Source organism: Anopheles aquasalis, chromosome 2, assembly GCF_943734665.1.
Source record: "Anopheles aquasalis chromosome 2, idAnoAquaMG_Q_19, whole genome shotgun sequence".
NCBI lineage: Eukaryota > Metazoa > Arthropoda > Insecta > Diptera > Culicidae > Anopheles > Anopheles aquasalis.
The window spans coordinates 50,755,723-50,770,895 of record NC_064877.1 but is presented as its reverse complement, the minus strand read 5'-3'; the positions used below and the strand labels follow the sequence as shown (position 1 = coordinate 50,770,895).

At 41.3% G+C, this 15,173-nt stretch overlaps 3 protein-coding genes across 4 annotated transcripts; 2 read left to right on the top strand and 1 right to left on the bottom strand.

The window, feature by feature from the left end:
• Positions 1–3,102: 3,102 nt before the first annotated feature.
• Positions 3,103–4,363, top strand: LOC126570136 (coiled-coil domain-containing protein 12). The gene is made up of 2 exons (XM_050227674.1): positions 3,103–3,762; positions 3,836–4,363. Exons 1-2 carry the CDS (start codon positions 3,629–3,631, stop codon positions 4,176–4,178), a joined length of 477 nt encoding a protein of 158 aa, XP_050083631.1. The 5' UTR covers positions 3,103–3,628; the 3' UTR covers positions 4,179–4,363.
• Positions 4,192–5,817, bottom strand: LOC126570133 (spindle assembly abnormal protein 6 homolog). The gene is made up of 3 exons (XM_050227669.1): positions 5,603–5,817; positions 4,374–5,541; positions 4,192–4,310 (listed from the first exon to the last, which is right to left on the bottom strand). Exons 1-3 carry the CDS (start codon positions 5,753–5,755, stop codon positions 4,243–4,245), a joined length of 1,389 nt encoding a protein of 462 aa, XP_050083626.1. The 5' UTR covers positions 5,756–5,817; the 3' UTR covers positions 4,192–4,242.
• A 571-nt stretch (positions 5,818–6,388) lies between these two features.
• Positions 6,389–9,984, top strand: LOC126570129 (zinc finger protein 271-like). 2 transcript variants are annotated; one of them, XM_050227662.1, is made up of 5 exons: positions 6,389–6,458; positions 6,589–7,083; positions 7,146–7,510; positions 7,578–9,329; positions 9,416–9,984. In XM_050227662.1, exons 2-5 carry the CDS (start codon positions 7,070–7,072, stop codon positions 9,796–9,798), a joined length of 2,514 nt encoding a protein of 837 aa, XP_050083619.1. In that variant the 5' UTR covers positions 6,389–6,458; positions 6,589–7,069; the 3' UTR covers positions 9,799–9,984. The 2 variants fall into 2 exon arrangements, with proteins under 2 accessions (XP_050083619.1, XP_050083620.1); XM_050227663.1 differs by lacking the exons at positions 6,389–6,458; positions 6,589–7,083 and having other exon boundaries at positions 7,355–7,523.
• Positions 9,985–15,173: the final 5,189 nt, after the last annotated feature.

The following is a 15,173-nucleotide window of genomic DNA, read 5'->3' as shown; positions in this document are numbered from 1 at the left end:
TACAGCACATCATGTCGCGACCGCCCTTCACGATCGGAATCACGTGCCGTTGAATCGGAGTTGGGGTTTCTCCGGTAAACTGCACCTCGATGTTTTCACCTGCGAATAGCAGAACCGGAGAAGAAGGAAGAAGGATTAAGTGTGGAATAAAACGTTTAGGGAATTTGAAAAAAGGGCGTAAAAGTGAAAATTACCTTGTCTCACTACAATACTTTACCTGGGATACCACAAAGTGTTATGTTCATTTTCTTTCATGCAAATAAAGAAATAAATAAAAATTCAAAGAAATATCTTTTTTTCTTTTCATTGTTCTCAACCGTCTTTTATTGGTCTAACCGTTTCTCTACCACCACCGCCCTCGCCCGCGCTGAATAATTGCATTCTGTTGCATCTGATATCGTGCAATATCACGAAGTATTTCGATTGATTTTTCAAATCTATCGAACAAGGCCTTGTTGAACCTAGCTTCTTCGTGAGCGGCCTGTATATTACGACCGGCCCTGCGGTGGTGCTGGGCCGCCTGTGGTTCTGGTTCGCCCGGGGCTGCGGAGGAGGAGGGGGCGAATTTTTGTAATAAAAATGTATGTAAGAATTTTCGAAAAATTTCCAAACCCCCAACAGCTTAATTTACGTTTCAAAGTCACAGACCTTTGGACGGATATCACACACACACAGACAGTCATCTCTCTCTCTCTCTCTCTCTCTCTCTCTATCTCTCTCTCTCATTTTTTTAAAATTCGTTTTGACCTCGACCCCAACCCCAAATATGACTTACTCGATTTGTATAAAATCGGCTGAAATTATACACATACACTGTGACTCAAATTCATATTCGCCAGCTACGCGATGCAAGCTCATGCTCAAACTCAACAATGGTTTGTTATCACTGATACCCCCTTCTTGGAAACAATTAATTAGTTTCGGTTTGGCTATGATTTTAAGGGAAGGAAGTCTGTCCCTGCACCAAACAGCACCGCTCTGGCGCTAAGCGGTCTGGTAGTCGTATTGGTGCGTTCAGAATTTCCCTCCTTAACATCATAGCCAAGCCGAAACAAATTAACTATTTCATAACAAAACAAACATATGAACAAACAAATGAACTATTTCATACACGCATAACATACGCAAAATTTATTTAACGAAATATAAAATGAAAAACGCGTTTTTCAACGGAAATGAATCGTGTTTTCGCAATGGTACCAACCCTAAAAAACCCCCGGAAAACGTCGTGGCGTACCCCCTGTGGAAAAGAGCAACACAATTACATCGAACGGGGGCTGTAGAACAGTTTTACCCAGCGGTATAACGGACAGACCCTGTACGATTAGTTGTGTTTATATGTTCGGTAAAAGACTAAAGCCGGGGATAGCCTTTTGTGAGAAAAATAGGATCTTTTTTCCGAAGAAAAAGATTAAAAACGCTAGTAATGATCACTCACTATTAATGCAAACCACAAACAGGAAATATAGTGAGGCAAATCGCTTGCAAACAGCGTTTACGCTTGGATTTATACTCTGTGGACCTATAATCTTTTTTACACCGTGTAAACGGCAAATGTAAACTTTTTGGCATTACACTCTGAGTTTACGCTAGAGTTTACGCTTCATGTATCGCCGGTTTAAAATCACCACTTCATGGTGCTTATTCTGTAACTTGCGATTACGATGGCCTCTAGGCGTTGATTCATTTGGTTCATTTTGTGTTCATTTTTGTGTTCACGATCGCCTGCATGTCGAGTGCATTTTTGTGGTCGACAGCTGGCGTTCTGTTTACATCGAGCATCGAGCATCTGAAAAACAGTTATAGCGTCCTGATTGTGCATCAATAATTTCTTTCTGCTAATCGTATACTATTATTACAAAGGTTAAGTCGTTTTTATACCAAAAAAATCAAGTTAATTCACATTTTTTTTACTTCAAACTGTCATTTTGAATTGTTTATTGTTTTCGAAACGTTTCTAAATTCGCATGAATCATCGAACGCCTGAGGCCATCGTAATCGCAAGTTACAGAATAAGCACCTATAACTGTTTTTCAGATCCAACCGTTCAGATCGATGCTCGATGTAAACAAAACGCCAGCTGTCGACCACAAAAATGCACTCGACATGCAGGCGATCGTGAACACAAAAATGAACACAAAATGAACCAAATGAATTATCGCCTAGAGGCCATCGAGATCGCCTGGTACAGAATAAGCACCTTATTGTACTCGATTCTGGTTCCACGAAACCCACCACGAAAGATCCCACCAAACCCACCACGAAACAACCCACCAAACCCACCACAAAACAACCGCCCTACCCCCCGAAAAACAAACGCCCTACCCCCTTTAAAACACGGACTGCAGTCGGTTCAGTTTTGTTTTGTTCAGAAATATCGGAAAAGAATTAATCCAAGTCCCGCGTCGATGTACGTGTTTTGTGAATTGTGCCACAGGCAGCGAGACGCGGAAGATGCCGAAGTGTTCCTATCGTCCTGCTGCCACATATCCTGCCGGAAATGCTGCAAATCCTCCAGCAACTGCAGCGTTTGCGGTAAACCTTGCCGGATAACCTTGATCAATCGAGCTTTGCCAAACTCCGTGAAGGATTATTTCGTGAATCAAGCGGGTCAGTTGACGAAAATCGCCAAAATCTATCGGTTTCAAATCGAAAAAATGGATCGTTTCGTCTCAGCGAACGTGGACGCTGTCGGCAAATACGAGGCCAAAAAACAGAGGGTGCAAGAGCTGAAACAAATGTACGATTCATACAGAAACGGCATCAAACAGGAGCAGCGATTAATTGAACAGTTGAAGCAAAGGGAGGCCCTTCAATCACCAGCAACCAAGGCTCCTTGCGAGCCGATCAAGGCTGGGGTTTTAAGGGAGGATTTTTTCCGAAAATCAACCGACGGCTGTCTGTAGAGCAAGCGTTATTTAAATAGCTAGTGGCCGGTTTGAGTCAAATAAAGCGAGACTCTTAACAGTCGAGATTGGTTGGTACAGCACTGATAGTTTGGATTCTTTGGGGCTCACAATAGCCAGAGTGTAGGCAACAGCCAGAGGGTCAGTGGTTCTGAAATTGTGGATTAATGGATCCGTGGCCGTTTGACTCTCATCATTCCGCGGGCTGAAAAAGAGAAACCCGTAAGTAAATGCCCTTAACGGATATTTAAACTCAACTCAACGAAGCAAACTTTTCGTCAAAAATCAGTCACAACGCTGGCAACCCTGATTGTTGTTTTCGTTTTATCTTCCGTTCCGAGCTCGCTTCGAGAAATCGCGCTAAATTCAATTTTCGCGTTTTTTGGACAAGATAAAGGTGATAAAAGTGGTTTAAAGTCGTTTCCCAACTCCCGCCAACGTTCTTTTGGAAAGGAGGGTCGAAAAAGTGTAAGAAACTTGAAGAACCGCAGCGCGAAAGATCCATCCAAGAAACTTCGAAGCTGCAGCCGAGATCCGGGAAACTCATAATCACAGCAAGATCTTCTGCAATTAAGATTATGGGTAGCTCCACGAGCGGCTGCGTTACAATATAATAGACATATACCTGCACACAGAAAACCAGGACCAGGACTTGTGGCCTTAGTACCCTCGGAAGTTAGAATCAATAGTCGTACTTGGGTAAACAATTGGCAGAAGGCAAAATGCTAGAATCAGGCGCGGTAGTCGGAAAATTGGAGGAGGAAGCGCTAAAACGGAAAGAGCGTCTCCAGCAACTCAAAAGAAAACAACAAACCGAGAATGGTGAATCGCCAGCCACGGAAAATAGTATCCCCAAGTAAGTTGCCTGTGAATGGCGATATCGTTCAAGGAATTGTTAATTTCATGAACAATCCACGTTTTGTTTACAGGCCGGTTTTTAGAAACTACCAATCAGGGAACATTTCCGAGGCGTCGATTGGCGAGGATCGTGCAGGAGCAGTCGAGTCCCAAGTCAGCCATCAGCTAGAAATGATGAAAACTCAGATCGTTATTGAAGAAATCGACATCGCCAACTTAGCGCCACGGAAACCCGACTGGGATCTGAAACGAGACGTAACAAAGAAGTTGGAACGGTTGGAGCGAATCACACAGAAATCAATCGCCGAACTCATCCGCGACCGGCTCAAATCAGGACAGCAGCAAGACATTCTGCAAGCTGTGAACTGTGCGTCCCTTAGCACAGCAGAAAGCCAACAACGTTCAATCGACTAAAAATACCATCAAAGCCGAGAATAGAGTGCAGTTTATTGGAAACGCCATAAGAGACCCTCAATTGTTAATTACCCTCAATCGATACAGCGTACCCCTGAGCATCCGACATCTTCACTAGCATATCGTTGATTTCTGGAAGAAGAAAGAAAACATGAACATCCGCACCTTGTTGGCTAAATGAGTGATCGTGTGTACTTTTGCGATATTTCTCTTCTATCATGTTCGAGGCTTCTTTGATGCGTTTGACCGTTTGGGCGTATTCCTCGTTGGTGGCTCTATTTCGTAAATGTTCCTGTTGTATTGCTGCGACAGTATCCTGCAACTCCTTCAATTGGCCTTCATTGCCTTGAATGATCTTTTCCTGGCGGATTGCAATCGCTGTCCGCAGATCAACCTTGCTTTTGAGCACCGCGACTTCTTTGTTGAGATTGCTTATAACAACTGATGCATTCGCCAGTTCATCAGTCGAAATCTGCAAGGCGTGCTTCTTGGTGTGGCAGATATTTTTCTCGGCCTGCAGCTCCGCTTCCAACTCTGATCGTTGTTTTTCAAGCAGCTTTGCCTTGTTTTGCATATCTTGGAGCTGTCGTTTCATTTCCGAAATCATGTTTCCTGATTTAGATTCACGGTCTTGTTTTAGGGAAAGCTCCTTTTTCGTGCGATCAATTTCCTCTTTCATGATTGCATTTAGACTGCGTAACTTAACATTCTCTTCTCGGGTGCTTTCATAACGAGTTGTTTCTATGATTATTTGCTCGGCACGGTCCGCCAATTCCTTACTGAGCTGATCAATTTTTTCTTGCATACTATTGATAATGGCTTTCAATCGTTTTTCCTCCAATTCCTTGCTTTCTCCAAGGTGTTTCAAAGTTTGCTGAAGCCGTGTGATCTCCTCGGTGTTTCGGTTGAATAACAAATTTTCTTGGTTCGCCAGTTTCCCACTTAACGAGCGAATTTCATTCCTCAACTGTTCAATGGTTTCATCTTTTAAACTCATTTCCATCTGGTACTTGTGCAGCTGCGATGAGGATCCGGTTGCTTGTGCCTGCATTTTTTGGAGCGTTTGGTTTAGGTGGTACAGCACGGTTTCTGTTGAGGCGCCGTCCATAGTTAAGAAGAGGTGTGTTAAATTTTTAAATGAGCTTTTCTCGTATATCTGCATCGTGCATTTGCTGTTATTGGTGACCAAGGACATGTGCAGTTCATCCTTTTTGCAACTGTCCAGTATCTGTATGAGATGATCGGTAAAGCCGTGGAACGTTACGTGCAGAGCCTGTTGAACGCGGATTTCCTCATAAGCGGCTGTGTCGATCGTGCTGAGGTACATTTTTGAGTGATCATTGGATTGCGTCAGTCGAATTTGCTGCAATTGAAATTATGCGGTAAGAACGAACGAAAGAGCGTGATTCAAACCACGGTTTTACCATCAAATTCTGCGTTTCCATCTTCTCCACAACGACGTCGAATTGTTCTTGCGTCCTCATACCGCCGCACTCCATTCCAACGTGCAAAGGGACCGAGGGAAATAGCACTTTCACGCATTGCCTACGCTGATCATTAATGAAATATGAATCCATTTTCCGCGATTTTCCAAAACTTTAAACAAAACGCGGTTTGTTCACAACAAGCAAGCGTTCAAAACCGGCCGGGTAACTTCTGCTACAGTGGTGGTCGATGAAATATGAGCCTATTTCATAAAAAAATAATGAATTTTCGTCAAACATCAACTAAACTCAACGAAAACGTTGGCAACCCTGATTGTTGTTTTGGTTTTTTCTTGTTCCGTTCCGAATCGCTCGGTTAATTCGCTGTGAAAGTGGGATATCTGAACTTTTTTGGACAAGATAAAGGTGATAAGAGTGGTTTAAAGTCGTTTCCCAACTCTCGCCGTCGATCCCTCTAGAAAAGTGGAGGGGAAAAGTGTAAGCTACTTAGAAAGCCGCTACCAACCGCAGCACGAAAGTTTTAACAAAACAACGCGGAAGAAACCACGAAAAAGGATTGCAAACGCTTTTGCGACGCTGTGGGAACCAATTAACCGACTCACAACCAACTGCAGAAACACGAAACACGAGAAGAAACACGAGCACAGAAATCTGCGACCGAGATAGGGGCGTCTCCAAAGGAAACCAACGGAAACCGCACTGGCAAGCATTAAGGATCGCGATTCTGCAAGGATCTGTTGCATTAACGATTGATTTCTCCTTCCAGACGGCAACGGGAACGACCAGATTGCACCTAATCGGAACAGCTCAAATCCGGAACGTCTGCGTCCGTGCAGTAAGTATCATCCTGAGACTCGGGAAAGCAAATGCAAGAGATAGAACCAAAAGTCGAAGACAAATCGAAAACCCTTTCGTGTATCGTCTTTTATCAACGAATGTTTAAATGATTCATTTCTTTATTTTAGATAAAACAAGTGGCCCTGTTGTGCCTAGCAGTCTGTGAGTCAAAGTTACCAGCTATCGGGTCGGGTCGGGTTCCCATGTGGATCACTTGAATCGAAGACAAAAGAACCAGCGAAGCACTCAACAAAATAATAGAAAGTCACAATAATTGGATCATTTGGCCATAGTACCCGCGACCTCTAAGATAGCCGGAAGCTGGATTCATGATCCGTACTGAGATAAATATTCATTGAAGAAGAAGAACGAGAATCCCATTGTGAGAGTAGAAATCGTTGTAGAAACAGGGATATTCTGATCATTTTTCTCTTTTTCGTGCGCCGTAAGAACAAACTATACTCTCATCGTCGTTCTCGTTGGTAGATACCGACATTCGGTTTTAATCATCCGATTTCCGTGTAAATTTGTGCGTGTTGCTTGTTTTCTGCTATCTTTTCCATCTTCCGATTACGCAAGACCAGACGAAACACAAAGTATCCACCTAAAATGCTGCGGCTCCGGTGAGTTCGATTGCATGGTTAAATTTCGATTGCATTTTACAGCTTGATTCATTCATTACTAGACATGTAATTCCGTCTAATAATGATGTAGAAGAGATCTACATCGTGAAACAAGAGGTGGACAACGAGGCGTGCTTGATCCTCGACCCTTTCCTCGATGAAGCTGCTACGCGCGAGTCCGCCCGGTCGAGAGTCGAAGAAGTGGACGTCAAGGAGGAACCGGCTGGTTCAAGGAATGATTCGGGTTATCCTTACACGACGGAATGTGACGCCGGCTCGGATGCGCTTTGCGAGATGAAGGATGCGAAGGACGGAGCTGACGAACAACATGCTGGTAAAGACGACTGCATCAAGAGCGAATCAGCGGAAAGTGGTTCTGAGGCGAGCATGAAGCAAGAAGCATCTTCTGCCAGTGATGAAGACTTGGGTATTATTTGTAGGTATGTTTAAACCAACTGTGTTTTACATTGTCGTGTTTAACCATTGGTTTCTAGCACTGCACCGCGTTCGAGGAAAAGTCAAGGAAAAAACGGAACCTGTCTGTTCCAGTGCTGTTGGCCAAGATAGGCTGGAAAAGGATACCACAACGAGGTGTTACATCTGCCGAAAAGATTGGGGACAAAGGAAGAACCTGATGCGTCATCTCAAGATCGAACATCAACACCAATTGCCGTTTAAGTGCAGCATGTGCGTATCGGACCCGATAAATAATTTGAATAGACTTAACATGCACCATTTACAACATGATCCAACGTTAAGGAGACGTTGTTTGTATTGCCCGGCAAGATTTTCGTGCGGACAAGCCGTTAGTAGGCATATGAGAAAGCAGCATAGTTCGCAATATAGCATTGATGCCCAAAAGAAACGGCGATTCATGTGTCGCTACTGCGAGCAAACGTTTACCAAGAAGTTTGATTTGGAGAAACACGAGAAGAAACACTTTCTGTCCGAGCCGGACAGGTACAAGCGAGAACTGGAGTGCTTTATCTGCAACGATTATAGGGGAGACTCCCGCGACGAGTTGAACGAACATTTTGGACTGCATTCTGATTTGTTGCCCTACAAATGTGATAAGTGCGACGATAAGCTGATTAATTCTGCCCGGGTACTTTGTGAGCATTTGCGGCAGCATGCGGAAGGATTGGCAATCAAATGCGTCTATTGCGACGAACGGTTTGTTACGTTGGCCGATTGTCAGCACCACGAAGAAAAGGTTCACCAGCAGGAGATGCAAATAGATGAGCAGCAAGAGGCCAAAATACAAGCGGAAATCCACAACACTGAGGTAGTGGTGGTCGAAGGCCAGAAACGTTTCCAATGCAACCATTGCGATCGGTCATATACGCTACTTAGTACGCTACGAAGACACCAGCAAGTTCATCAACATAGCTCCAAGGATAAGAATTTCATGTGCCAGTACTGTAGCAAAGTGTTCAGAAAAGCTACTTCGCTCGTGACGCATCAGGAACGCAACCATGACGCCGATAATTCCTTTTCCTGTGACATTTGCTGCAACCGATTTAAGGAGCAGAGGCTGCTGATGGAGCATAAAAGAATGCATTCTGACGATAAACCATACATTTGTGATGTATGTGGAAAATGCTTCCGCATTCGACAAGTGTTGAAAGAACATAAATTGAGTTGTTTTGGAGCGGAAGATGCTCAACCCTGCTTCTGTCGGTTTTGCATGGTCACTTTTGAAAATCTGTCTGTAGCTTTAGCTCATGTAAGGGCCGCACATGAATCAGATATTCCCGAAACAAAGTGCCGTTCGTGTGATTTGATCTTTCGGGATGCAGAATCTTTAGTAGAACACGAATTTCGACATAATCTGCCCGGTATAATAACGTGCAAAGTGTGCAATCGCATTTTCAAGCATCACAAGAATCTCATGCGTCACATTAAGATGCATGCCGACCAACCTGTTCCTTACATGTGTGATCTGTGCGGAAAAACGTTCACACAAAAGGGTTCACTTACTATCCACCGACGAATACATACTGGTGAGCGACCATTTTCGTGCGAGCTTTGCCAGAAAGGTTTCGTCGATAAAAAAGAGATGCGACGTCATTACACGTCCCATTTTAATCCCCAAAGTAAGCTATATATACCGGAAGCGCATAGTTTAGCCACACCGCCAGAGGCTGGCCCAACGGGGAAAAAGTATAAAACTTACAACTGTAAAATCTGTAGTCGCCAATTTACTTCCAGCTCAAACTTGGCTAAGCATGTCACAACTCATACCGGTAAGCCTGTTTTGAAAAAAAAAAGGAAAATTCCTATTGATTTGTTGGTTGGTTAATGGATATCCATGATTTTTTATTTCTTACAGGAGAAAAAAAGTACATGTGTGAATTTTGCGACAAACGCTTTAGCCAGGGAGGACAATTGACGGTACATCGTCGGATTCATACAGGTGAACGACCTTTTGCATGTGAAAGTTGTGGGGATAGATTCCTGGATGGTAGCAGCTTCAAACGCCACAAAACTCAAAATCTTTGTAAAATAAACAAAATAGCAGTATCTTCACATTTGAAAATCGATGCAATATCAGGTTACGGCCTTGGCAACGCTATAGTTGCAGCAAACCAACTACTGACAATATCAAAAGACGAATTACTGCCACATGCATCCGGAGTCGCAGCCGCTTGTCTTCCAGCAATGCCCTCTACACCGTCTATAGTAACTTCATTATCCTCCACTCACTTAATGTAATATGTAAGATTATTGCCTCAAGGCTTTTGTATCAATTAAGTCTATTTTAAATGAATTGAAAATGATGTCTTATGCAATTAAAATGATAACCTCTCCCGGGTTTCTGCAGCATTTAACGTTAGTGAGTTTTAATTTGTTGCAAGATTATGTATACGAAATATATATACTTGGAATTGAACAATAAGATTCAAAATGTGTTTACGCAACAATTATATTTAATACAAATGAGAAAAGTACACGCAGAGTTTCATGATTAGACCATATATAAAATTTAGACCATTTATTCGTATTAGTATAAATCGTATAGTATGTAACCTATTTTTTTTATCTATAAAATATTAGCTAGAAAACTACACCGATCCAACTAAAGATGTTCTCAGCATAAGAAAACAGAAACGCTTTGATGTGAGGGGTCTGCATTGTATACATGCAACTCTTCGATCGTTTTTCAATTTTTATCTTCGGTCCTGTGTTCATTTCTCTTCAATACTCTTCAATATCACATAGACTGAGTTTTTTTTTTATTGGTAGATTGGTAGAATGGGAGAGGGCAGATAAGTGAGTTTCGTAATAATGTCCACTGCCCTGGCATAGCGCTGAAGGTCAATTGTGCGCGCTTCGATATTAACAGTTCAAATATAGGTAATACTGAGTACTGTGTATGAAACAGGAAGACTATTCTTTAATTTAATATTATTAATATTGGATAGTTTTTGAAAGAGTAAAACTTACTGGAATCGAACGAGAAGCCGTAATGAAAATTCCTACCCTTATGATCGCTTTTTTTCGTTTCCTTCTTTCGACGTGAAATAGCCCGTTTGGTTTGGGAGCATACAACGTAAAGGACGAGCAGCCAAAGTCTAGAGAACTTCGAAAAATTCAAATGTTCGTAACGACAAGAACGATGCTGATGAGAAACGAAGTTAAAAATGTCGGGATAAAATTTATACAGCACTTAAAATTATTCTTTTTCATTCCTTGCCTTTGTCTCGGTGCTTGGGCTGGCTGATTGTACGTAGATAGGAACGTGGATTGAAATGTTGGAAATATTCTGACATTTTTGTTTTCATGGGTTCACTATCGCAACTTAAGATGGTCAAGAAAATGTTGTCCCGTTCATCAGAAATGTTCTTCTTGCCCTTGCCTGCCTTAGCGTGATTTATCTCCATCACTGCTTCGAGCTTTTAATTGTGTTCGGAAAACTAATGCCAATTAAGTGTGTTTTGTATGACCAAGAAAATTTATAATTTTTACGTATGATCTTACTAAAGGGAAGGGATGTTTTTATGGTGTCTTCAAACCTAATTTTTACTTTTGTAGAAGCCATCGAAAATGGTGCACAGTATATAGTATGTACAAGAAATCCATTGATCCATTTATTTGATTCTAAAATTCAACGTAGATGATTAATAAAATTGATTTGTGTACAAAGTAGCTGGGTCAAGTGTAATCAAATTGTTGCACGAGGGAGCTAAAAAAATATTGCATTCCGTCGGCAGATTACACTCACGATGAAAGAACAAAGTTTTTATACTTTGCATTTCAGGTGCATTTCTACGCAATGAAACTAATTAGCTGCAGAGCAATTATTCTCTCCCATTATTTGCTTGGTTAATATTCATTCTTCAGCTTTAGGTCACTCTAGTTGCTGTTTTTAGTAGCAGTTTTACTCTAGAATGTTAGTATATTGACTTTCCTTCAAAGACCAATAGTGGATTCAGCTAGTAGCTATTAATTTGGCTGAGAACAGTAACAACAACAAGTATGAATAACAGTAACAAGTGTGAATAAAATCTTGGTTATTTGGTATACCAATGAGATTCTGTATTTATTATTTGTAGGACCAACAAGCACGATAAAATAATTTTAGATTTCAATTGCATTGAATACGTATAGTGTTTGATCTAATCCTAAATAGTGAATTGTTTTACCTAAGGACAAAATGAGACATTTTTCTTGACATAACTTATCCCAACATAATGTGACGAGTAGACCAGCGCGTTTTTTCCGCTTCACAACAGCCCGGCGGCATTTTTAACCCATGCTCATTTAGTTTCCATGTGTTTCATTCAAAAATATTAATCAAGAATCACGTCTTTAAAGATACAACCAGTAAAACTAATATTAATGTATCAAAATTACTAATAAAAATGTCGCATACAAACTCAAAATGAATTAAATTCAATATTTGTAGTTAGTTGCAATCCTCCGGCGAAAATGGAATAGGAAAATAGATTAATAGTTTATAACAAATCGACATTTCCCACGTTCCGAGAATGGAAGGAATTTACTTTTATTAATGGTTAATTTGATCTGTTTTTTTTAAGATCATCCTTGGTTTGTTTATGCATATTAGAGAGTTAAATCGATTTGTTACGAGGTAGTATTGCTCGACATTCCTAATGTGAAGAAAAATTCTCATTTATGTGTGAACAATCGTTTAAATTGATACTATCTAAAGTGATAGATACAGCCAAATTCACATACTCTGATATCGAGACTAGGCATGTTAGTATCAATGTGGTGTTTATCACAGATATGAATTAAAAATCTTTTCGCAATGATGAATTGATTGGTAATAATATTTCCATTTTAGTTTTTTAAAGTACTGCCTCTATTTTCAAAGGATCACAACATGATAAAAGATCGTCAAACCTTTGACCATACTCTTAGGACACCAATTCTCTGGTCTTTAAACCTCTGCGCTGAGCTAGAATAATTTGTTCGTTTTAGGTTGCTTTTGTCTGAAGCCATCCCTAATAACAACGCCGGTGGTCGTTGGTTGCCGATGATGACAAAAAGACGTTCGCAGGTTTTCGTAGGCTTTACATTTGAAAAGCAGACTATGACTACAATAAAAATCACCTCACTACTATAGGCCGCAAGCTAGTGTAGGATGCCGCCGGCAGCAACATACGTATCAGAATCGTTAGGAAGAGAGTCGAAAGAACGAAGGTATTTATTACTGTGAATGACGCTATAGTGCCGACACCACACAGAAGTGATACATGTTCCGAGAGTAGTTTTTAATTCATTTGGAATCGTTTTGTAGCTTAAAGTTGTCCCATGAATTTATATGGTTGCGAGAAAATGGTAAAAGTGTCTTGGGCAACCAGCATACAATTAGTTTAGAGGCCAATAGGATTAATTTCGCAAATTATAAGCCCAAAGATAAAGTATCACTACAGTTTGAAATACGTATATTTGACAGTGTGTGCCGCAAGGACTTATATTGTAAGAAACCATTTTAATCTTCTGCCTTCTGCGATGTTTGTATAAAAGAATATATTTTTTGTACATAAAAACGCCCCTGTTCATACTTGAAAGCAATTCAATCGTTAAGATGTTTTATTAAGCGTTCCAAGCGACAATTCCTCCATTAATAAAAATCATCTACTCCAGGGTTTTTTTTACTACCAATCACTCAATTAAAATCAATAATGGCTGTATGTATTTCGCGCTGGAGTTGACGTAGTTGTTATGATTAACAAATATTCATGTATAAGTCGTATTTTCTATTTGCATCCAAAAAGTCACGTATAATAGTTATAAATGAGAAAAGGCTGAATTTACCTTAAAAAAATGCTATCTGCTGACTTCAGTTTTCGTTATTTTGCGTTACTGTGGTGGTCAGATGTTGAATTCAATTTAAATCCGTTATCAGAATATATTATCCCTTACCGGAAGATAATGAGCTACGTGCCTTTCAATAATAACATTTATGTTTGCTCCGTTTATTCAGCTTGCGCTAAGAAATCCCATCGCCTCGTGTGCGGATATGTTATAATGGACAGAAGTGCAAACAGAATCCATTTTAATACCCTAAGGTCTGCTCTTAAAGCGATGGCAAAGTTTATGAGTAAATTTTATTCCATAAAGGCGCCTTCCATTTCTACGTTAATCCAGCGCTGGCGGGTTTTGGGCGTTTACAACAAAGTTTGTAAGGTAGCGTGTGTTGGAATACACACAGTATAAAGTACAGCACACTCAGCATAATCAAGTTCGAGACATTCGTAGCACAATTCTAAGGACAATTACAATAGCGTTGTTGATTTTTTGAGAAAAAGAAGCGGTTGCAAGCAGGTCAGCGAAGCTAATTGTGGAATTTCTGCTTAACTTCCTAGTGAGGCGTGATAAACGATTTGTCTAAACTAAGTTCCGATGATTTGCTGGTTGAGTTTAAGGTGAATTCTCAATTTTAGTTATTTACGATACGAGGTAAAATGTGTTTAAATCGAAGTATATATGTGTATATTATGTTTGTATAAAAAAATCATCTGATGGCTTTGTTTAAAGCACTCGGAATGGAAAGAGGAACGGAATGGAACTGAAATTTTCTGAACGAGAGAGTTCTTCCATGCAGAGACACAAAATGAAAGCCCGGAAGCGACGGCTTTCATTTTGTTTCTGGGAACGGAAACACGCATGCGTTCGATTGATCCAAAAGTGCCATAGCAACTTGCCATTGCGACGAAAATGAGATTGTAGTTTATTACTTTGTTTGTTCATGAACGCTGGGACGATGTCAATAGTGTCAACTCGTCTAGGGCGAGCATTGGGAGCATCTTGAGTAGATAGTTTAGAGTTTGAACAATCAGGTTTGCTCTTGAGCAATGCTAGAAGGTGTCGCGAAATGTCCAAACTCCAAGTTTAGCAGCTTTGCCCATGATACGGGATCATTGATTCTCGGCTCTGTGTGTCGCTAATGCGCGTAGCGACAGTAGATAGTATCCATGTAATCTTCTTTGCTGTCTGAGCAATGAACAAAATTATGTTTTTCAACGGTTTTTTAAGCAAATACAGCAGTGAAGTGAATGAGTTGCTCAAACACACGCCTTTTGGTACATAATGATCTTCCACGATCGGCGGCCTCATCTCGAGGGTGGACTTTGCCGTTCTGAATGCTGCTGCGAGGCCTCTTGGATTGAACGCTAATGTTTGAGTGAGCCAGCGAATTACCACCACGAGTAGGGACCACGAATTCAGCTCTCCGATTCGATGCGATCGGATACGGATAAATGGGGGTTTGTGGGAACAACGATCAAACTTAATGGTAAGAGTACTAGAAAGAGAACTCTATACATGGAAACGGTTGGGGATCAGATGAGCCGCGGAGAAGATGGAAAGATATAGCAGGCGGGAAGGAGTGATGATGGTGCGCTCATGATTACCGGGGGGAGCGAGGATGGATGTCGTTCTTCGTCGCCAAGGGTACCCTGGGACGAAGTGATGTGTGACTGCTGTGGCGACTTGAGCTCGGGTGTTCCGATGTTCGTTGTCCTTATGGTTCGGCTAGCAAATGCGCGCCGCGGCTTGGTGTTACAGCGTGGTCGCACTGTAAGCACGGTTTGAGCCTCAGTTCAACGAGTGAAGTC

Coding starts and splice junctions, on each gene's coding strand:
- LOC126570136 (XM_050227674.1), top strand. CDS start 3,629: ATGCTAGAATCAGGCGCGGTAGTCGGAAAATTGGAGGAGGAAGCGCTA. Junction 3,763..3,835: donor ACGGAAAATAGTATCCCCAA/GTAAGTTGCCTG, acceptor TTTTGTTTACAG/GCCGGTTTTTAGAAACTACC.
- LOC126570133 (XM_050227669.1), bottom strand. CDS start 5,755: ATGGATTCATATTTCATTAATGATCAGCGTAGGCAATGCGTGAAAGTG. Junction 5,542..5,602: donor TGGAAACGCAGAATTTGATG/GTAAAACCGTGG, acceptor TTTCAATTGCAG/CAAATTCGACTGACGCAATC. Junction 4,311..4,373: donor AGAAGAGAAATATCGCAAAA/GTACACACGATC, acceptor TTCTTCTTCCAG/AAATCAACGATATGCTAGTG.
- LOC126570129 (XM_050227662.1), top strand. Junction 7,511..7,577: donor TGCCAGTGATGAAGACTTGG/GTATTATTTGTA, acceptor ATTGGTTTCTAG/CACTGCACCGCGTTCGAGGA. Junction 9,330..9,415: donor GCATGTCACAACTCATACCG/GTAAGCCTGTTT, acceptor TATTTCTTACAG/GAGAAAAAAAGTACATGTGT.